At 34.6% G+C, this 23,468-nt stretch overlaps 1 protein-coding gene across 1 annotated transcript; it reads left to right on the forward strand.

Moving 5' to 3' along the window:
* Window positions 1–14,739: 14,739 nt before the first annotated feature.
* Window positions 14,740–19,251, forward strand: LOC110930108 (bifunctional pinoresinol-lariciresinol reductase). The gene is made up of 4 exons (XM_022173333.2): window positions 14,740–15,131; window positions 17,419–17,659; window positions 18,657–18,860; window positions 18,946–19,251. Exons 1-4 carry the CDS (start codon window positions 14,799–14,801, stop codon window positions 19,107–19,109), a joined length of 942 nt encoding a protein of 313 aa, XP_022029025.1. The 5' UTR covers window positions 14,740–14,798; the 3' UTR covers window positions 19,110–19,251.
* The last annotated feature ends 4,217 nt before the right edge of the window (window positions 19,252–23,468 follow it).

The following is a 23,468-nucleotide window of genomic DNA, read 5'->3' on the forward strand; positions in this document are numbered from 1 at the left end:
AAGGTAAGAACACTATAGGTGTTTACTGTTGTAGACAGCTTAATTTGTGCCGTAAAACATACAAGTGTTCTAACTTGCTTGAGCTTGGCTTAACAATAGCTGTTTCATTGTTTTTAGCATGTAAATTAAAATAGTTTGCTGGATATATAATAAAAGCTATCAAAATTGTAACCGAAAAGAGCATGCCTTGTATTTGGTTTCTTTTTTTCTTTTTGCAAACAGTTGTTTTTGTGAAAATTGAGAGATTTTATAAAACAGATTGGTAATAGAACATGTAAAAGACATTTTTGACCATCGATTAACCGAGTGATGGTTGGCTAAAACTCGAGGACAGGTTCAAGAAATGGTCCATAAACGGAACCTAAAACGAAACTTTTGACCAGACGTAATCGACTAACTTACATAGGTCGATGACCTATTGGCCTAGCGGCACCAGGTGTTTATCCCCACCAAAGTGATGCGGGTTTAAGTCCCACAATATAGGCCAATGACCAATAGGCAATATACAGGAGACCAAACAGAATCAACTACTTTTTTTTTTTGAAAGGCAGGGATTCATAAAACTCAAACACGCCTAGCAAGGGGCTAGATGAAAGGCAATTACAAAGGACAAAACAACGCAACAAAGCAGAAAAAAACAAGGGAGCATACAAAATATATTAAGCAAAACTAGCAAGATCCAACTCGCGCGTTGCCGCGGAGATCCGATCAGCACCACGCTCCATTGCGTTCAAAGCGTAGATACGACGACAGTGTTAAAACCTACATTCGGCTTAGATGACTTGTACATTAGTCTTAATCTCGCGTACAAAGTAAAAAAGGGTTGAAAGGAAAAAAAATGTAAATAGGGACGCCAATGTAAATTAGATTAAAGTTCAGGGGTGTTAGTGAAATATATCTAATTTAAAAGAGTTAAATGCCATTTTAGTCTCTGTGGTTTGGGTCATTTGCCAGTTTAGTCCAAAGATTTCATTTTTCGCTTGTGGGTCCAAAAAGGTTTCACCGTTGCCATTTTAGTCCACTGGGTTAACTTCGTCCATTATTTCTGTTAACGAGAAGGGCAATTCAGTCATTTTAAATGGCCGAATTGCCCTTTTAGTTAACAGAATTACATATAAAATGACCGAATTGCCCTTCTCGTTAACTGAAATAATGGATGAAGTTAACCCAGTGGACTAAAACGGCAACGGTGAAACCTTTTTGGACCTACAGACGAAAAATGAAACCTTTGGACTAAAATGATAAAATTGCCCAAACCACAAGGACTAAAATGGCATTTAACTCAATTTAAAAAAGGGTTAATGGATTTAAACACCCCCAACTATGGCAATTTGGCCGATGGCACTCTCAACTTTCATTTTGGTTCAAACCACTCCCAACTTAACACATCGATTGTCATGGCACCCCCTCGTTAAATATTCTTTAACCAGGTTAGTATAATGAACCTTTGTGACAATATAATCTGATGTGGCATTTCATACGTGGCATACATGAGCTTATGTGGAACATCCCTGATTCGATGAAGTTTATAATCCCCAAAAATCATAACAATTCACTCTAACCAAGATAATATCATATCAGAAGCTCTCAAGTTCATCAATGGCGATCAAACCCTAATCTGATCGAGGTAAGTTTTCTCTCAAATATTTATGGTATTGTTCATTGATTGCACTGATGGAGGTTATCGATGTGATGCTATGGTATGGTGGATCATTGGATTTTAGTTTTGATCAACCTCAATATATTGGAGGTGAATCTAAGTTGATACGTATGGATGTTGATCACATTGCATACTTTGAGTTGTTATAGTATGCAATGGATACTGGGTGTTATGAAAGTAGGGATTTTTACATGTATGGATTAAATGCTGATAATGGTGAATTCAAGATTTTTGGGAATGATAATGATGTTATGAAGATTGCATTAAAGGCTCCAACATGGTCTGAACCATTCATGGAGGTATTTATTCTAGTATGTCTAATTACCCATGAACAAGAAGTCCAATTCAGGTCCCAGCCCAGTAAACCCCAAGCCCAATCTTATTCACCACCCAGTAAACCACAAGCCCAATCCAGTTCCCAACCCATTAAACGAATAGAAAGAGGGATCCTCATGAGGATCCAAAGAGACCAGGGAAACTTACCAAGCATGGGGTGATAATGACTTGTGGTAATTGTGGGGGTAGAGGTCACAACAAGAGAAAATGTACTGAAGTGGGAATCAGCAATCTACTGCAGGTGAATGACTTGTTTTAGTGATAGTTGTATGTGTATATTGTAGGATTTAACTCCTTCTGATTTTTATATTGTCGGGTCTGCTAAAAAGAGAAAAAGGGGATCCAAAAAGTCAAGCCAGAAGTCAACTCAGCAATCTGCTCCAGTAGGTTCACAAGGAACAACTCAACAGTTTACTCCAGTAGCTTCACAAGGAACAACTCAGCAATCTACTCCAGTAGCTTCACAAGGAACAGCTCAGCCATCTACCTAGGAGGGAAGCAAAATTTCAAGCCTGAAGTCAACTAAAAAGTCAACTGTCATGTCAAGTGTCAAATGGAAAGGGAACATATAAGGCAGCAGTTAAAACTCTCTAGGATAACTTGTGGTCTTTATTTGACCTTTTTTGTGGTCTTCATGACCTTTTTGTGTTGTTGGCTGTTTGGACAACTTTAAGTGATGTAATAACTCTCTAGGATAACTTGTGGTGATGTTAAACTCTTTAGGATAACTTTTGTTGATGTTATAACTGTTGGTTATGTAATGGTATAAGTCTTGGTTATGGTCATTATGCATTAAACTGATTGGTCATTATACTATGCAGTTTTTGTCATTACACATTGCAGATTTGGTCATTACAGTTTGGACAAATGGACTTTTGACCATCAATGGTCAAGATACACAGATTTGGTCATTAAAGACTACATGTGTTTGGAGTTTTGAACATTGATTGGTCAAGATACACAGATTTGGTTATTACAGCTTGCAGCCAACAGCAGTACATGTGCAGACCCATTTTGTGCACTACAGTTTAAAGATATTCACTTTTGGTCATTACAGATGTGCAGCTATATGTGCAGACCATTTAGAGGTATGTTTCTTGTTACATAGTTGACTTTTGACATTTGTTGGTCAAAATACAGTTTGGATATGTTGACTAATCTGGTAATATCAATACATGTGCAGATATATACAATCAAGGACTAGGATTTTTCATTAAATTTCATCAAAAGTGTACAATTACAACAAGAAAACAGTTCATACTACCTAAACATATACAACACTATGCTAATGGCAATAAACAAGGTTAACACATATTGCTTGTTCCATTTCGACTCTGTTCCGGATATCTTTGCTTTCAACCACCTATTCTCTTCTACTAAGAGCTTATTCTGTAAGACCATGTTTTCATATTTCAGGTCTTCAGCACTGAACCTGCCCTGGGATGCATGTTGGTTGAAAATTTTGTCGACATCTTATTTCCATAAGAAGAACTTGCAGTCTGATCTCTGCAAAAGGCAACAACACTGCAGTTAATCAATCAATTCAATTCAAGCAACATACTTGGAGTTAAGTTAGAATATACCGGCCAATGAGAGCATCCATAAAATTGTTGACCTTGCCGCACACTTTTCCGTCCAACAACTCGAACAACTGCTACAACATCATGATGGCAGTACACATTACCCTCCAAATCAACTTTAAACAATTTAGGGTTTCTGGATACTGTGGATGAAGACGTAGAAGAGGAGCTCATTTTGATTCAAGATTAGGGCCTGTTCTTCACGGAAATCGACCGGATCGTATGTTGATGATGGATTTGCTCCAAGGTGCATCTGATTTTGTTATGATTTAGGATTAGGGTTTACAGAATGAGTTTCTTAGGGATTGGGGGTTTAAAGAAGATGAATGAGTATACTTGACACGTATGAAATGCCACATCAGATTAAATTGCCACATAGGTTTATTTTACTAACCTGGTTAGAGAATATTTAACGAGGGGGTGCCATGACAATCGATGTGTTAAGTTGGGAGTGGTCTGAGCCAAAGTGAAAGTTGAGAGTGCCATCGGCCAAATGGCCATAGTTGGGGGTGTTTAAATCCATTAACCTTTTAAAAGATACATGCGAAGCTTAGGGGCCGGGTGTCAAACCACATTCTGAAAACCAACAACATTGTTTCAGCAAAGCTGCATAACTTATAATTAAAGTTAGAGTAAATTACGATTTTGACCCTTTTGGTTATATCACTTTTGCCCTATTAGCCCAAAATAGAATTTTTTTAACATCTGTACCTCCAACGTCTCTGTAACTAACTATTTTGGCCACTGAGTCTAACTCAACCCATTACCCTTGTTAATTAATTGTCAGACGCTTCTCACATGATGGGCATATAAGTAAATTCACCTCCCACTTTACCTTCTTTATAAACAAAACCATCCCTTTTCTCTATCACTTCATCTTCTTCACCCATTCCCTCTCAAACCCTAATTTGACAATGGTGATCTGCAGATGTGGGTGTAACCAATAAGCCACATTGGTCCAGCCAAATTACAATTTTACCAAATTATTTCTTTGCCATCGTTTTAGTTTTTTTAGCAATACTATGATAGTGTTTTTTTAATTGGTTGAGAAATATTCGGCCTAGCGCCCGGCAACGCGGGCGGGGCATAAAAGGCAGCTGCCTGACACTTCCCCATTGGTCCAGCGAAATTACGATTTTGCCCTGTTTAGATTTGCAGTTTTGCCATTGGTTTTGTTTTTTCTTCTCCTAGCCAAATTACAACTTTGCCCTTAGCTCAAATTTATAGTTTTCCCATTGTATTTTTATTCCCTATCAAATTACAATTTTGCACCCAGTGTAAAATTCGTTTCAATGTTCTTTTTTCACAAAACTATGGTAGTGTTTTGTTTTAATTGGTTGACTCGATGTAATTTTTTTTCGTGTCAAGCGATAGTTTTTCCATCATTTTAGTTTTTTTTAGCAAAATTATGATAGCGTTTTGTTTTAATTGGTTGACTCGATGTAATTTTTTTTGAGATCGTGTTATGAGTAGCATGTAAAAGTAACCGAAACACTAACATACATGTTATGAGATAAAAATATCCGGCTTAATGCCCCGCAACGAGCGGGGCAAAAACTAGTTATTTACAAAGTGAGGTAGCATGATAGTGTTTTGTTTTAATTGGTTGACTAGATGTAAGTTTTTTTTAGATCGTGTTATGAGTAGCATGTAAAAGTAACCGAAACACTAACATACATGTTATGAGAGAAAAATATCCGGCTTAATGCCCCGCTACTCGAGCGGGGCAAAAACTAGTTATTTACAAAGTGAGGTAAATGAAATTTAGTTGTCAAACACATCCTATTTTTATATAAACAATATACAACAACATGTAATATACAAAAGGTAAATGGTGAAATTTAAAAAATTATAAAACTGATATTTTTAAAAAGAAATGTATAAACAGTAAAAATGGAGGTGCATTTAGCCACACCCATAAATCACTACCCCTATCATCCATTTAAACTAAGATAACTTGACCCTCAAGCTAACAATAAAATAATTAAACTAACAAACCGATCAACATACTTAGACGATAAAATAAACTTAATCTTTATCTTTATATGTAACACCCAACTTGGAATGATTGACGTGTCACTATAATAGTAATTAGAACGCAAGACATACTTTAATTTATTAAGGGTCGTCTAGATTTTATTCTTCACCCTCCATCTCACGCAAAGTAACTCTCCATCTCACACAAAGTAACCTGTGAACTTGTTGGGAAAAAGGTTTACAAAATGAGCCGAATGCCCAGTACAAAATAATAGACTCAAATAGCACCAAAACAAAAATTAACGAAATCACAATATAACATACGGTAACATGATATGATGCGAAACAAACAAGCTAATAAAGTATATCGTATCATGCTGATATACCTATGAGCCAAACATAACACAAATACTGATTACACACAGTCTATCATACAAGGTGGCGTGGGTTGGCATACCCAACAACGATCTCCAGAAACATAAACGTAACTATGACGATCCATACGCCTCCTAGTAGCTTTGTATCACACTTGTACCTAGGGACGCTGTAAACTAATCTCTTCGTCACAAAAGGAGCACATGTTGATGCCACAACAACACGCTAATAGGACACTCCACGAGAAGCTAAAACTTAGGGTAACAAAGCACACATATCCGAAGCACATAATCTTATTTAATAACCATAGTAATAACAGGCATAACATATATGAGAACATGCAAGAATAAAACTATATTAATCACCATATGTATTGTAATAAACTTACCATGCACACATGGTTCGATGGCTCCGACTTTTTATCCATAACTTTATACAAAATTTATATGTTAAAGAAATATTAGATAGACTTCTCCCGGGAAGAAAATTTTTTAAAGTCAAGTTTATTCAAAATAAAGTGAGATCACATAAAAATAAGGAATTCATTCACTAAAGTAGAATTGGGGACAATTTCAAATAATACCTAAACCAAGATGCTTAACAATCAGGATTTTGTATCCTCTCTTTCTTGGTCAACAATGTTTCCACTTAATTACATCTTATATTTACAGGGCTTAAAGGAATGATCAGGAGTTTATAATCAATTTTGGACTCACTGCAATGTACTGATTTTTGAGAGAAACATTTGAACTAATTGCTTGAGAGCTTAAAAATCAGAATACATATATTCTTAAAGTGATATTTAATTCAAATCCAAACACTATTGAGAGCATAATAAAATCAATATCAAGATGTTCAACAAGACAGGTTGGCGTGATCCTTCATTATAAACACTAATTTTCCAACTTCATACATGTAACTTGTAACTAATGATCATTATCCAATTAGTGAGGGGCATAAAAGTGATCACTGCATAAAAGTTTGAACTTAACTCGTTTTACCCATCCATTTTTTCAAGCTTATTTTGAATTGGCATGAGTTTAAGCTTACCTTGACTAGACTTGTGTCTAAATCTATGTTGTCAAAGGCGCACTCAAGGCGCACTCAAGGCGCAAAGCCCTCGCCCAGAGCCTAGGCGCAAAAAAAGCGAGGGCTTTTTAAGTAAGGCGCCATAATAAAAAAAATAAAAAATATATATATATAATAAGCATAAAATTAATAGTATTACACTATTTAAACAAATTAAAACACTATTCATTAGCTTGTCTTTTTAATATATACATAATTGTCAATAATAAATATATTAAAAAGTATATATATTATTATAATTATAATATATTAAAACACTATTCATTAGCTTGTCTTTTTAATATATACATAATAATGTAATAGGAAAAAAATCATAATATCTTTTGAAAATAGATATAATAATATCAATAATAATTAATACTTCTAAATATATCTTTGTAAGAAACTAAAACAATTTAAAGATATTTAATTGGGTGATCCATCTATTTTATGAAATAGTTTAGTTATTTAAACTAAACAACCCAGTCTACAATCAACAAAATGCAGCCCGCCTGTTTTGTTAAATTAGGCTTTCTGTCAAAAAAGGGCAGCCGACACCAGTCCACCACGTCGCTGGTGTCGACCATGATCTAGAGTGTAAAGCAGGTTCTCCTCTCCCCTTTAAGAAGTTGCTAAACAAGGTTCCTCTCTATCTACCCTCTATATTGTTTCATTTCAGGATGTTTTTTTGGTTTTAGGGTGGTGTTGCGCCTGCGCCTAGCTCTAGGCGAGCGCCTGAGTGCGTTTTTTTGAAAAAAGACGCAGATCTGCGCCTAGCCCTCCACCAAGCGCTTTAGGTGTGCCTCGCTGCGCCTGAGCGCCTAGCTCGCTTTTGACAACATAGGTCTAAATAAGTATATAAATTGTATAAATATAGCAATTTTTATTTCATATATATAATTACATAATAAGTTTTATAGTATATAAAGTTATTATAAAAATTACGAAATGCATATATAATATATAAGTATATGCATATAAATATAGTAAATAAATAAATAATTAATAAATAAAATGAGTCGAGATCAATACATAGAATGCGAGAATCAAGTCGAGCTCAAGTAATTTTTAATTAAATGAGTCGAATTCAAACTTAGATGAGCTCGGACTTGGCTACACATGTGACGTGAGTATCTGTAACAATGTGAATTAAGAAATAAAAACATGAAAAACGAATATGTTAAAAATATTTTAGACAAAATAACATTACAAAAATTATTATAAGATTTATTGCTTAAGAAATTAAAGGAAGAAAAACTTAAATTTTCTGCTTGTTTAATTGTATGCTATCTTGATGTTTCCAGTTGATAATGATCACAAAATATATCGTGAAATTATATATATAGCTTAAAGAAATAATTCTTTTAAAACAAGGCCTAAAGCTGCCAAACCCAAAAGAACAACTAAAAAAAATACCATAAGCAGAAATTGCAGCATAAAAAAAAATCACATAAGGAGAAGAAACGAACGATTAAAGAAATCGGCCACAAATTTAAAGAATACGAACGTGGATAGCAGACGGATTAATTTTCATCTCCCTTTGTCGATTGTCTTGATGTATAATTTTTTTGTTTGACGAAATATGTATTTCATTCAAATTCAAAAAAAAAAAAAAAAAAAAAAAAAAAAAAAAAAAAAAAAAACACTAGTAACAAGTTAGAGAATACAAACTATATATGAATAAAACTAAAGATAAACCTCAATAAAGAGGAAGAGAATATGGAATTCTTATTTATTGAGTGTATCATACCATGAAACCTCTATTAAGAGGAGCCTAACATTAGAATAGATGGAGGTTATATATGCAAAGAGTCACCACATTATGATGTATTCATAACACTTCCACTTGACTATTCACGTAATTAAATGCAATAGTATATATTTTTTAATATGCTTGTTGATGTTGTCTCGTTAAAAACGTTGCTAGGAAAATGTAGTGGGATACAACCATAGCTAAGGAAAAAATAGTGCAACGCCTATTTTCACCCCTAATAGCTTTGGATCAGATATGTTGTCTCGTTAAAAATCTTACTAAGAAAACCCGGTGGGACAAAAATTAGTGAAGAGAAAAAGAAGGCAACACGTATAATGCCCCTCGTTTTAATATGTATCTTTTAATTGATTGTGCCGATTTTCTGTAAAATTTGTTTAAAACTTTGATAATCACTGATTTGTCGCTTGATATCTTGATAAAGTTGAGCCATTGTAAGATATTCATGTCAAACTTCTAGTGCCACCTTTCGTACACATACCACATGATCAACAATCATATTGTCTTACATTCCCTACATATAAGACGAACTTAACTCTTTTGTTTTATGGGTTATAAAGCTAAACTCATATCTTTCATACCTTGAGAAAATCAAATATTTGTTTTTAATTCATTTCAATGTCTTTTCACTAGATGTGAACTATATTTTGTCAATAATTTTAAATAAATGACATCTAGTTATGGACCAATAATTTTAGAAAATGATAATTGTAATTTGTCCTATAACAAAAGATTTAACACTCTTAAACTCTCTTAAATATGAACTTTGTCCATTTGTCCATATTAATATGTTCCAACATCTTTCGGATATCATTTGAGATATATATGTGTAGCGAGCCGCTAAAATGAAAACCACCTCCAGTTGTAAGAACCATGAGAACCACTCTCCATCAATCATATGTTGTCATCAAAAAGGGTAGTTTAGTCATTTACCCTAAATGTCTAATCCTACCCTCTCTCTTCATTTAAATCACACCCTCTCTCTCTCTCTTCCTTTCAAATCTCACTCTCTCTCTCTCTCTCTCTCTCGAATCTCACCTCCAATCTCTTCCTTTTAAATCAGTCTTCATCCTCATTTTTGTCTCCACCACCATATGAGAAACCTTCTCTGCTTCATAATTTCTCAGCCACACTCATAAAGCACAAACTCAAAAAATCATGTTTCATGGCTCTCTCTCTCCCTCTCGCAGCCCTGACCATCGAACTGAGCTCCGGCCGTGCACTCGGCGACAGCCCCCCTTCTCTGACAATGACGCACCTAACCCCCCCTCTTCTTCTTCTTCTTCTTCGGTGAGACCACCGGCGACGGTGGTTATTTCCAGCAGACGACGGTGGTGGTGGCGTTGGGGATGGTGGGTGGGTGGAGAGGGTCGGTGGCGGCGATGGTGGTTGAGCCAGGGAAGGCGGTGCCTGATTTTGGGGGTTTGAGTTTTGGGGGTAATTAATGGCGGCCAGATGTGCCACCAGATTACGTATGTTCACCACTAGAGAGTCGGAGAGAGAAAGAGGACGAAGGCGGGCCGGCGGCAGCGCCGCCGTATGCGGCGGAGGTCCTGGTCTCCTCCCGACGAGTTGATGCTCTGGTCGACTTGAATGATGATGATGACACCGATGGAATTTTGGTATCTTGGTATTTTGATCTCTGTTTTGATATGTTGGGGATTTTGATTTGGTATGTTGGGGATTTTGATCTTGATATTTGTTTTGATTTGGTATGTTGGGGATTTTCATATTTTTGGCACGTGTTCTTGATATTTGTTTTGATTTGGTATGTTGGGGATTTTGATCTATGTGTTTTTGAATGTTTGAATGTATGAAGTACAGTGATTTTGGTAGATTTTTCGAACAATGATTTTGCTGGGTTTTGGTGGTGAGTTTGAATGTTTGAATGTTTTGAACACTCATTTTGGTAGATTCGAACAGTGATGTTTGTTGGGTGATTTTTGAATGTTTGAATCTGTGGGTGTTGCTGGTGCTTTGTTGGTAGATTTTCGAACGCTGAACTATGTGGGTTTTGATCCGTTTAGATTGGGGCGGTGATGATGAAAAAAAAACCCGCATATTTTGATGACGATGGCGCGGCAAGGATGGTGGAGGGTAGGTTTTTGAACCTGCAACCCCACTTTGCAGCCTCTGATTATCGGAAAATCTGAGCCAAAACCCCGTTTTTTTCAAGAATCCACTCGTTCTTTTAATATTTCTTTGTTGGGTTTTTATATTTTTTGAGGCATCGATGATGATAGCAATCTATCTGAGACACCCGGAGTTGCGATTTCTGAGTGTGTTCGTTTTGAGTAAAAAAGTTTTTGTAAAAAAAAAAGTTAAAACCGTAAATTTTTTAACGTGAAACGTAAACTTTTTTAACGTAATTCGTAAAACGTAAACTTTTTATCGTAAATCGTAAAACGTAAACTTCTTAACGTAAAACGTAAACTTTTTAACGTAAAACGTAAAATTTCTAACGTAAAACGTAAAAGTTTTAACGTAAAAACGTAAAACGTAACAACATAAAACGTAAAACGTAAAAACGTTAACGTAAAAACGTAAACTTTTTAACGTAAAACGTAAAAACGTAAAACGTAAAAACGTTAACGTAAAAACGTAAAAAGTTTAACATAAAACGTAAAACGTAAAAACGTTAACGTAAAAATGTAAAACGTAAAAAGTTTAACGTAAAACTTAAAATGTAAAAAGTATAAAAAATCTTTTAAAAAAATCTGATTTTTTAATGTAAAACGTAAAACGTAAATTTTTTAACGTAAAAAGGTAATTTTTTTTACGTACAAACGACGTGAAAAAACGGCGTGAAAAACGGCGCGTTAAAAATGGAGCGTAAAAACGCCGTAAAAAACAGCCTGAAAAAAACGACATTAAAAACGGCGTAAAAACGAAGTAAAAAACGACGTGAAAACGGCGTAAAAATGACGTAAAAACGGCGTGAAAAATCGGCGTAAAAAAGACGTAAAAAAACGGTGTGAAAAAACGGCGTGAAAAAACGACGCCTGAAAAAGCCGGGCGTAAAAACGGCGTGAAAAAACGGCGCGTTAAAAATGGAGCTTAAAAACAGGGCGCAAAACGGCGCGTTAAAAACGGTTCGTTAAAAACGTTTTTCTAAACAAATCTTGAAAAAAATTATCAAAAAACTGATTTCAAAAAATTCTGTAACAAAAAAAATATGTTTTTTTAATAAAAAATAATTAATGCAATAAGACAAAAAAGTCAATAAAAATAATATATATAAAAAGACAAAAAAAAAACAAATTTACTTAAATGCCCTTTAACAATAAAATATTAAAAACATAATAAGACAAAAAGACTTTTATAATAGTTTTTATTACTTTTAATCTCATCTATCCCATCCTAAAGATCTAATGGTTAGAAAGTGGTTCTCGTGGTTCTTACAACTGGGGTGGTTTTCATTTTAGCGGTCCTCTGTATGTGTATATATATATTTATATCATTATAAAAATGTTTGATCTGCATACCATGTCGTGAAATTTTATTGCGCCTTCATTTATTTCAACCTCTTTCTTTAGTAATTTGGAATTATTTCTGTATCTTTAGGAGATACAATGCGATCATCAACGTATATATACTATTTCTAATAGTAAACATGGTATTATTGCTTTTATAAAACACATGGATCGAGTAGATCATATTCATCTCTTTTTCAAGATAATCACCGGGTTGATTATACCATGTTTCACTCGGCTATTTTAGTCCATATATATAATTTATAAACTTCATGTAATATATTTCTCAAGCATTTAATCTCAATGCTTCATGTTTTACTCGGCTATTTTAGTCCACCATCATCTTCCTAAACCTCACCGCTCCATTTCAATCCTAGCCGTTGATTCCTCATCGGATACCAAAAGTGAGGATGTTTCGTCGGAAAATCAGGAGGATAGGACCGAGTTGAAGTCGGAATTGGATAGTAATGGCAGTTTGAGAGGCGATGGTGATTATCTTAGCGATGAATTTGAATTTGAAACGCCAGGCGTGTGAAAAGGCTTCGTGGTGAAGCTGCGGATGCTAATTGCTTATCCCTGGCAACGTGTTCGTAAAGCCAATGTTCTCAATTTGAAATTGCGTGGACAAGTTTGGTGTTTCTTATCGTTTGTGCATAATACTTGCTAATACAAAGATAATGAATAGCACTACTAGAAAAGGGGACAATTTCCTACAGAAATTTCCTACACAATTTTTTTCGTCACAGATTACAACACATTTATGACGAATTTCCTACAAAAAAAAATTCAAGATTTTGTTACAAATTTTCGATGCATCCACGACAAAAAATAAGAAAACCCTAATTAATTGACAGTTGCGTCACAAATCTGTCGGAAATAACCTACAAAAGGTTAATTATTATTATTTACCGAATAAATATTTATATAAGCCAAAAAATAAGGGAAAATAATATCTTTTCCTACACATTTATGACGAAAAATAAGAAAACTCTAATTAATTGTCAGTTGCGTCACAAATCTGTCGGAAATAATCTACAAAAGGTTAATTATTATTCTTTACCGAATAAATATCTATATAAGCAAAAAAAATAAGGGAAAATAATATCGTTTCCTACACATCTATGACGAAATGCGTAGGAAATGCGTTGAAAACAGGTTTCCTACGAGGTGTTTTCCTACATCAGGTGTTTGTCACAAATGCGTAGAAAAACCAGTTTTATGACGCATTTCCTACGAAAACTGGTGAAAGAAGTTTCAGATTTTCTAGTAGTGTAGATGAAGGTTACATTCGCGGAGAGTCACCACATCATGATGCATTCATAACAACTTTACCATTATTTACAAAAAAAAAAAACAAAACATGATATTAAAATGAAAACCATTAATGAAATCTGTGTTCAAACTAATGTTTAAGATATAGGAGTACTAAAAGATTGTTCATTTATAGCTTTTTAATTATCTTTGGGTATTGGCCTTTTAAATTGTATAAACTTGTTGCAAAATTATTTTGTTTTTCTTTTGATTTCAGAGATAGGAAATAGAAAAATTACTAATTTTAGGTGATTTTAAGTAATTTTTGTATGGTATTTATCATCTTTTACTTACGTGAGATATTTCAGTCATTCACTATGTACATTTTATGGGTCTATAATTTAGTGTGTTGTACTATTTCTTCTGAATATAGAATTTATATTTATATTTATATTTATATTTATATTTATATTTATAATAATACTAATTTGCAACATGATTTGGCATGTTGATGTTCTACATTGTGTTATTTTGGCATTTCTTGTTTTATTTGTTGTATCTTTTGCATATTTGGTTGTGCAGTCGCTTCTCATGTGACACGTTTCTTCCACACTTGATACGTGTCCTCGTTACCCTTATCTACGTCAACGTCTCTTCCACTTTACCTAGCGATGACGCTCTAGTGTGTTGTACATATTTCTTCTAAATATAGAATTCAAAAAAAATAGTCATTTGATCGACAACGCATGCATGAACAATAGTCATGTTAATGAAATCTGAACAATATGGGATAGGATTAATTAATATAATAACTTGTTATCCCTAAATTTTTGAAAATAAGATTGGATAGTTTTGTTGTGAAAAGTTGAATGTCACTTAATTATATTCAGACTCATTTTTGGTGTGAAAAATTAACAAATTACTGCTTTAAGTGTAGTTTTCACTATACACGTATTCTACACAAATTCAAGGCATTTAATATAAAAAACTACACAAATTTAAGGCATTTAATACAATAAAATATAAAAGATTGAGTTGAAGGATTATATTTACGTAAATATTCTACACAAATTTAAGTCATTTAATACAATAAGATTGAGTTGAAGGATTATATTACATAAATATTACGTAAACATATGACTAATAGATAACATTGCTTCTAGAGGCCCACTAACCTACCAGATGCTTCACGTTTAAACGAACGACTTTAAAAGCTTCAACAACCATCTTTATTATACCAACCAGAAGGCTTCCAACACTTGGTTATATAAGTTGTCATAGATCGTATACATACACACAGAATTGAAATGGGGTTAAAGAGCAGAGTTTTGATCATTGGTGGTACCGGATACTTAGGGAAGAGACTGGTGAAAGCCAGTTTAGAACAAGGCCATGAGACATATGTTCTTCAGCGACCCGAAATCGGTCTTGATATTGAGAAAATCCAGATGCTTCTTTCCTTCAAGAAGCAGGGAGCGCGTCTGGTGGTCGGTTCGTTTAATGATCACCGCAGTCTCGTAGAAGCTTTGAAGCAAGTAGACGTGGTCATATGTGCAATATCGGGTGTGCATTTCCGCACCCATCAAATTCTACTTCAACTTAAACTTGTTGAAGCCATCAAAGAAGCTGGAAACATTAAGGTATACTCACTCTTTCAAAGTGAATACATTTTAAAGAGCTTGTGAAAAAAAAAGGAAATCATAACGATTCACGACTATTTTTGGTGAATGAAGTTATGAGACAAATTTCGGACTTGTTTGCGACGGTTTTGCAACCACTTGGTTTTTTTTTTGCAATGGATTTATAACTACCCCTAGTTTTTATTGATTTGTGACAAAGTTAAATCATTTAATTTTTATTAGTATTTAATTTCACTTTTAAAAAATTTGTATCATTAGTTTTGAGTTTTTTTTTAAAGTTGGATCTTGACTCATGAGTAATTTTTCAAACCGCAAGTTCGGCTCGGGCTCCGCTTCTTTGTTACTTATTAATTGATTTATATAAATATATATAAATATATATATAGGGGAGGGTTCATTTGAGAATAAAATTTAATTGAGAAGAAAAAGAAGATTAATTTTGTAAAACACTAAATAGTTTTTTCACTTATCTCATTTATTATCATCTTTGACTAATTAATTAGTCATAAAGACTATCATCCTCCATACTAACTTTTTTTTTGCCTACACACATCAAAAGTATCCTACATATTTCGAAGAGTAAACTGCCATTTTGGTCCCTGTGGTTTGGGCAGTTTTGCCATTTTAGTCCAAAACCCAAACTTTTTAAATCTGGGTCCCTGTGGTTTGCAATTTTTTTTGCCATTTTAGTCCAAATCTCAAAAACTCTGATTTTTTACTGTTCCAACATCCTTTTTTTGTCTTTTTGTGCAGGGGTAGTTTTTGTCTTAATTAAGAAATTGCTTTAATGAAAAGTAAATGGACAAAACTACCCCTGCACAAAAAGACAAAAAAAGGATGTTGTAACAGTAAAAAATTAGAGTTTTTGAGATTTGGACTAAAATGGCAACAAAATACAAACCACAGGGACCTAGATTTAAAAAGTTTGAGATTTGGACTAAAATGGCAAAACTGCACAAACCACAGGGACCAAAATGGCAGTTTACTCTATTTCGAAATTCATCCTACACTTTGAAATTTATCCTACATAATTCGTAATTTATCTTATACACCTCGTAATTTATCCTACACTTTAAATTATTTTATTTTATTTTATTTTTTTGAAAAAAATATATATTTTGAAGATAAGTTACAAAAAATTTAATGTCGTTAGCTATTAAAGAGAAATACTACAAATTAATGATCCATGTAGATTTACCAATTTACCCTTATAGTAATATTAGATACTTATATTAAATTAAGTAAAATAAAGCATTCTTATTCTTATAGTAATATTAGATACTTGTATTAAATTAGATACTTATATATATATTAATCATAGAAAATATTATATAAGCAATTATACATTATAAGTTAAACTAGTGGGTTTCCCTCGCGCTATGAAACGGGAATCTGATTGGTGAGGTATAGCCCAGAAAGTGTATCGTATAAAATGACTTAGCGTATGAAGCGTACGTTATGGCAAGTTCGCATGTTATAACCTCAGAAAGGAAATCTCGCATATTGAAAAAAACAAATATCGCATGTTAAAAAAAATTCGCATGTTTAAAAAAATAAAATTCACATGTTAAAAAAAATCGCATGTTGATAACGCATCTCGTACGCAACGTACGTTAAGGCAATTTGTACAATAACCAGCCCCCCTCTTCTCTCTCTCTCTCTCTCTGTATATATATATATATATATATATATATATATATATATATATATATATATATATATATATATGTATATATATATAGGGAGGTTAACGTACAATATTCCTTAACATACAATATGAAATTACGCACGTTCGTATGTTAAGGAATATTGTATTTTATGCTTTCACTATATATATATATATATGTGTGTGTGTGTGTGTGTATATTATAATAGCTTTTGTTATACAAATATATATTTAATAAATTAAATAAAAATAATATAAATAATACACGTTTAGGCTCGCGAACCAACTTGAACTTGATAACTGATGTTTACGCTTGTGCTTGTTTATTAAACAAGCTTACTTTTAGACTTTAGGCTTGAGTTCGTTTAAGCTCAACTCGAGTTATGATTATAGCAAGCCGATCTCGAGTAGTTCACGAGTGCTTTACCTCAGTTACACCCATGGACAAATTTGCAACGGATTAAAATTTGGTCACCAAGTTTGCTACAACCTTTTGGGTTGGAAACCTTTTTTTCTTTTTTTTGAGCTAACCTTTTTCTCAAACAAGTGATAGTGTGTAGTGTTGATTATTTGTTGTAAAGTTTTGACCAATTGCACTAACATTTTATTATGATTTAATAGCGGTTTTTGCCATCAGAGTTTGGTACCGATCCTGCAAGAATGGCAGATGCAATTGAACCAGGACGAGAAACATTTGATGAAAAAATGGTGGTTCGAAAAGCCATTGAAGATGCTAGGATCCCTTTCACCTACGTATCCGCTAATTGCTTTGCTGGCTACTTTGTCGGAGGGCTGTGCCAATTTGGCACCATTCTTCCTTCAAGGGATTCCGTAGTCTTGTTCGGAGACGGCAATCAGAAATGTAAGTCGTAACAATTCTAGCTACCATATTTGTGCATTAATGCATTAATTAACCTTTATTTTTAAGAACAATAACACACACTTTAATTCTACTATTAAACTACATATTTTGTGTCCAACATAGGAATTAAACCCTCATCACTTAAAACGCAAAGTCTTATCACACTTTAATACCACTAAACCAAAGGTCATTTATACGTCTCACTTACGTTTTTTTGACCGTTTTACTAAAGATGTCTTTTTTGTTGGTAGATAGAGAAAAAAAGAAACACGTTTCACTTGTTTTTTTTTTTTTTTTTTTTGACCATTTTATAATCTAATTTAACATTATAACAAGTTACTCAAAAACATTGGTGATACCACGAGCACACTAACGGTTTTTTAAAGTTTTTGTTTCACCTCTTATTATAAAATATATATACATATTTAACTTATTTACTTTAAATTTCTCTGATAACTTTGTTCTATTTAACTTATTTACTTTAAATTTCTCTGATAACTTTGTTCGTTAATTTTTTTTACTTTAAATTTCTCTGACGTTAATTTTTTTCAAAAAGGTCGAATACGCAACGGTGTTTATGTTTTTCTCAACATTTACGAAGATGTATTCAAAATAGAGTATTTTTTGTGTTGTAAGATATAACGAGTGTTGAAACCGTATTGATGTCGTGACGTACCGAACCGATACCAACATCGATACTAGTATCGATATTATCGGAACCGGTACTAGTGTTCATTTTTATGGTAATTGATAGATGTAATATAGTGTTAATATCCTTTTTGGCATATCATGAAATTATCTTTTGAGTTTCCTCTTTCGATTGCTATATTGATCGACACCAGTAACGGGTAATGAACCGTACCAATACCGACCAAATTTCCCTCCACTTCGCGCGGATACGTAACTTTCTTAAGTTGGGTATATACCGAATTCTTGCGGCAACGCACGAGGGACTCTCACTAAATGTATTTATGTAACACGACATGATGTTTTGTAGCAATATTTGTGGATGAAGATGACATAGCAGCATATACCATCAAAACCATAGACGATCCCCGCACTCTTAACAAGACGCTCTACATCAGGCCTCCAGCAAACATTCTTTCACAAAGACAAGTTGTGGAAATCTGGGAGAAGCTCCTCGGCAAAGTCCTCCAGAAATCATCTCTCTCCGAAAAACAGTTTCTCGATAGCTTAAAAGGTATCCAATCCCGAGCCAAATGTAACATGAAAATATGCAATTTGTAACTAAAAAATAGTTTTCATCATGTGTTGGGGACTTGCAGAGAAAGACTATGTTGTGCAGGCCGGGATGAGTCATTTTTACCATTTCTTTTACGAAGGCTGTTTGGCGAATTTTGAAATCGGAGATGATGCTGAAGAGGCTTGTCGTCTCTACCCAGATATCAAATACACTACAGTGGAAGATTACCTTAAGCAATACCTATGATTCACTTCAAAAGTTGAATTCTTATTTATTTATGTTTGATCAAGTGTGTAACAATGAGAATTATGTGTTCCTACTACCGTGGTTATTTGTGTGTTAATTACTACTATATGAAATAAATTGTTACACCCTAGTTTTATTTGCATATACGGTTTAATTAAAACTTGTAACGATAGGCTAAAAAGTCAATTTTTGACCCAAGTTACTTTTTGAGTACCCTAAGTTACAATATTTACCATTTGCCCCTTTACAATAAAGTTGCACGTGGTACCCAGATACATTTGACCGATGAGATAAGTTAATGGGATGGGCTGATTTGTTTTAGTTATTAACAATAACAAATATATGTATTAGGTAATAACTACTAGAATCCCCTAGCGCGATGCGACAGAAATTCAGTTTGGATCGGTATCGTTTTGATTCGTTAGGGTATCGGTGTGGTACCAACACTCGGTATATCAACAAAAAAAAAAGCCAAAGAAATAAAGTTGTTAAACTTTAGAATATTAAATTTGTGATCATTTAAACACAATGAATGTTACTATTATTTGCACAAAAAACAAAACATGATATCAAAGTGAAAATCATTAATGAAATTTGTGCTTAAACTAATGTTTAAGATTTAGGAGTACTAGAAGATTCATCATGTGTAGTGAAGAGGTATGGTCCCAATTCCTTGCCTACATGGCAAGGACCACACCACTTTTTCATCCAACATGGCGCTTACATCAGCAAGAACATCCAGAAGCTTTCAGAAGCTTCTGGAAGACGTCAAGGTGGCACCAACAGATGCTCCTCCCGACAAGAAGGACAACACGTGTCACCAGTCACCAAGCGCCATGTGGACCTGCAACGAGTCTAAGGAGCACACCGACAGCGGCGGTACGACGTCTCCAACATAGACGAATGAAGGCGCGCCACGTGTACCACTACCCTGACCGCAACAGAGGAGACCAAGAGGATATTCCCCTTGGTCGGACAGCTGGCGCCCCATAGAAGCTGGCAAAGTTGCTCCTCCCTCCTTCACCCTTCGGCTATAAATATGACCTTTCACCATTCAGGTTGATTCCATTCTACCCTCTATACTCTCACACTATACACACATTGTTTTCCTCCTCAGAACAGTACTTATTCTCACGCCGGAGCCTGGTTAAGAGGGAAACCCCCATATTCCTCAGAACAGTACTTATTCACACTATACACACACCGTTTTCCTCCTCAGAACAGTACTTATTAATTCAGTTTGGATCGGTATCATTTTGGTTCGTTAGGGTACCGGTGCAGTACCGGCACTCGATATATTAACCGAAAAAAAGCTAAACAAATAAAGTTGTTAAACTTCAGAGTATAATTTTTTTGTGATCATTTAAAAAATATGAACGTTACTATTCTTTGAACATAAAACAAACCATGATATCCAAGGACGGACCTAGTAAGAGATCTGGGTGGGCGGGCGCACCTCTTGAAAAAAATTAGTGTATTTTATAGGGTAAAATTCTGCACGCACCCCTTGAAATTTTGGTTAAACCTCTCATCTGCATCCCTTGAAAATATTTTCTGGGTCCGCCACTGATGATATCAAAGTGAAAATCATTAATGAAATTTGTGCTGAAAATAATGTTTAAGATTTAACAGTACTAGAAGATTCATCATGTGTAGCTTTTTTATTTTTTATTTTTTTTGAACGGCAAATTTGGATCACTGACGGACCACTGGAGTATCATCGTGCCACCAGCGGAACCACCCGATCATATCCATCTCCACTAGGCATAATACCTATACACCAATTCAGGAGGAAACCCAATAAATATGGGAAAACCCCCCTTGTGAGAATCGAACCCAGGACCTATTGGTCCCAAAGTTATATCCCAAAGTTTATTATCTTTGATATATTGGTCTCTTAAATTGTGTAATTTATTGGAAATTTATTATGTTTTTCTTTAGATTTCAAAGAAAGAAATTGACATTTTACTAATTTTGGGTGGTTTTAAACAATTTTTGTATGGTATTTATCATCTTTTATTTACGTGAGATATTTCATTTATTCATGGTTGGTTTTAATTTCTTTTTTTTTTTGTGGTATTTATCCAGGGGCGGACCTAGGTTATAAGCTAGGCGGCGGGTGCACCCCTTGAAAAAGAAATTTAGTGTATTTTATAGGCAAAAATTCCGACCGCACCCTTTGAAATATTGGTTAAGACCCACATTCGCACCCCCAATAAATAATTTCTGGGTCCGCCACTGTATTTATCATCTTTTATTTACGTGAAATATTTTATTTATTCAACCCGTATAATACACGGTTTATAACTAGTATGTTGTATATATTTCTTTTGATATATAATTCTGACAAAGTTGTCATTTGATCAACCACGCGCGAACAAGAGTCATGTTAATTAATATAATTTAAATAAAAACGAATAGGATTAATATAAGAACTTGTTATCCTTAAAATTTCAAAAAATGATTGGATAACTTTGTTGTGGAAAGGTGAATCTCACTTGATTATATTCGGACTAGTTTTTGTTGTGAAAAGTTGTCAAACTATTGTTTTAAGTGTACTTTTTCATCGCACACGTATTCTTAAAAAGTTTAAGGAGTTTAATATAATAAGATTGTTGAAGGATTATATTAAAGTGTACTTTTTCATTGCACACGTATTATAAACAAGTTTAATAAATAAGACTATCTCTAATGGATCATTGGAGAACAAGCTTTTAGAGCCCTTGGAAGTTTTTACTATTGCAGCTCATCCATCTTAATAAGCCCTTAGGTTGGATGCTCTTGCACAAGGGCGTGACTTTGCCTTGATTCATGCGATAAGGTGGATCCAAAGTGAAAGAAAAAAAAAAACAGAAGTTTTATTTAAATATAGTGTGTAATGGGTAGGTGATGAGGTTGAAATTAAGAAGGATAAGGATATTTGTAGGATTGAAGATGAAAGTGGGGTTTTTAAGGATTTGTAATATATGGCAGATGACATGACAGCTAAGGACGTCTAAGGACGCACGTAACATTGGAGATAGTCTAAGGATTATTTATATAACCTTAAAAGAAAAGGTCGGTGGCACCCACACTTTACAATTTTGCCCTTTGTCTTCCTTGACCTACACCTGCCACTCTGCCAGTCATTCCGTTTATCTTCCGGGTAGTGTCGCATTTTTTACGGAAGTGAGACGCGAGAGAGAAAGAGAGTAGAAACCTGCTGCCGCCGGCGGTCTGTTGGTTCATGGCTATAGAGCCACCGTCTCCGGCGGTCTGGATTTTAGGGCAACGCCGTTCGTTGGAGAAAGATGGGGCAAAGGATCGATGAAGAATTAAACATAAACCAGTGACGCCGGCCAATGAAGATGAACCAGCGGTGTCGGTCGATGAAGAGGAACCAGCAGCGGTGGCGATTAGTGAAGATGATCCAGGAGCGCCGGTGAAAGGACCTTGATATCCACGTATGATTTGCCGTTCCAAAAGAAAGTTTGTATGACTCGACTTTAATAATCTACTGAGCATCACACCGTCACCAGGTATCCTTCCGTTTTACATTATTCAATTTTATAACTTGCAAATATTACCAGTACTAAAGGTTGGGGTTCTTTTGGGCAGGGGAGATTCAATTTTCCCCTATTTCAGTGTTATATTATTATTACTAAATGTTTATTTATCAACTTTGATTTAGGGTTTTAAAGTGAAATTGGTTATTGATTTTGATATTTGTATTGATTTATAGAAGCATCAACTAACCAAGGTCGGTGGCACCCACACTTTACAATTTTGCCCTTTGTCTAGAGCTTAAAATTACAGAACTAATCCTTTGGCTTCTTTCATCTTCATCCTCGCTTAATCTTTCAAGACTTCAACCGACAAGGTGACGACTCCCTTTAGGTTTCGGCGGAAGTTGTTAGGTGATGGTGTTGTTGTGACGGCGGTTAGGTGGTGGTGGCCGTCAGGTGGCTGTGATGTGGTGAAGGCAGCGGTCAGATGGTTGTGATGTGGTGGTCGCGGGTTGGTGGTTGTGCCATCGTCACTGTAGCAGTGATGATTTGATGATGGTGGTGGTGGAAAAGAAAATACTTTCTTTCAAAACTTCACAACTGTCGTAGATGACCAAGTACAACGGCGGTGGTGGTTCGATCATGTTCATCACTAACAATTTACGAGATTACCGGAGGGGTGGTAATCCGTTATGGCGGACAAGGTCAGACGATTCACAACGCCGACATGTATGTGTTATTAATTTGACATGAATAAGTTTGTAGGCATCGATTAGGGTCTTGGGTACTAAGTATTGTTGCAACAAATTTGGGTTTTTTGTCGGAAGGCGGCGATTAGGGCTCCTACAAGTAGAATATGGCTGCTAAGAAATCA

The sequence above is a fragment of the Helianthus annuus genome, chromosome 3 (genome assembly GCF_002127325.2).
Source record: "Helianthus annuus cultivar XRQ/B chromosome 3, HanXRQr2.0-SUNRISE, whole genome shotgun sequence".
Lineage (NCBI taxonomy): Eukaryota > Viridiplantae > Streptophyta > Magnoliopsida > Asterales > Asteraceae > Helianthus > Helianthus annuus.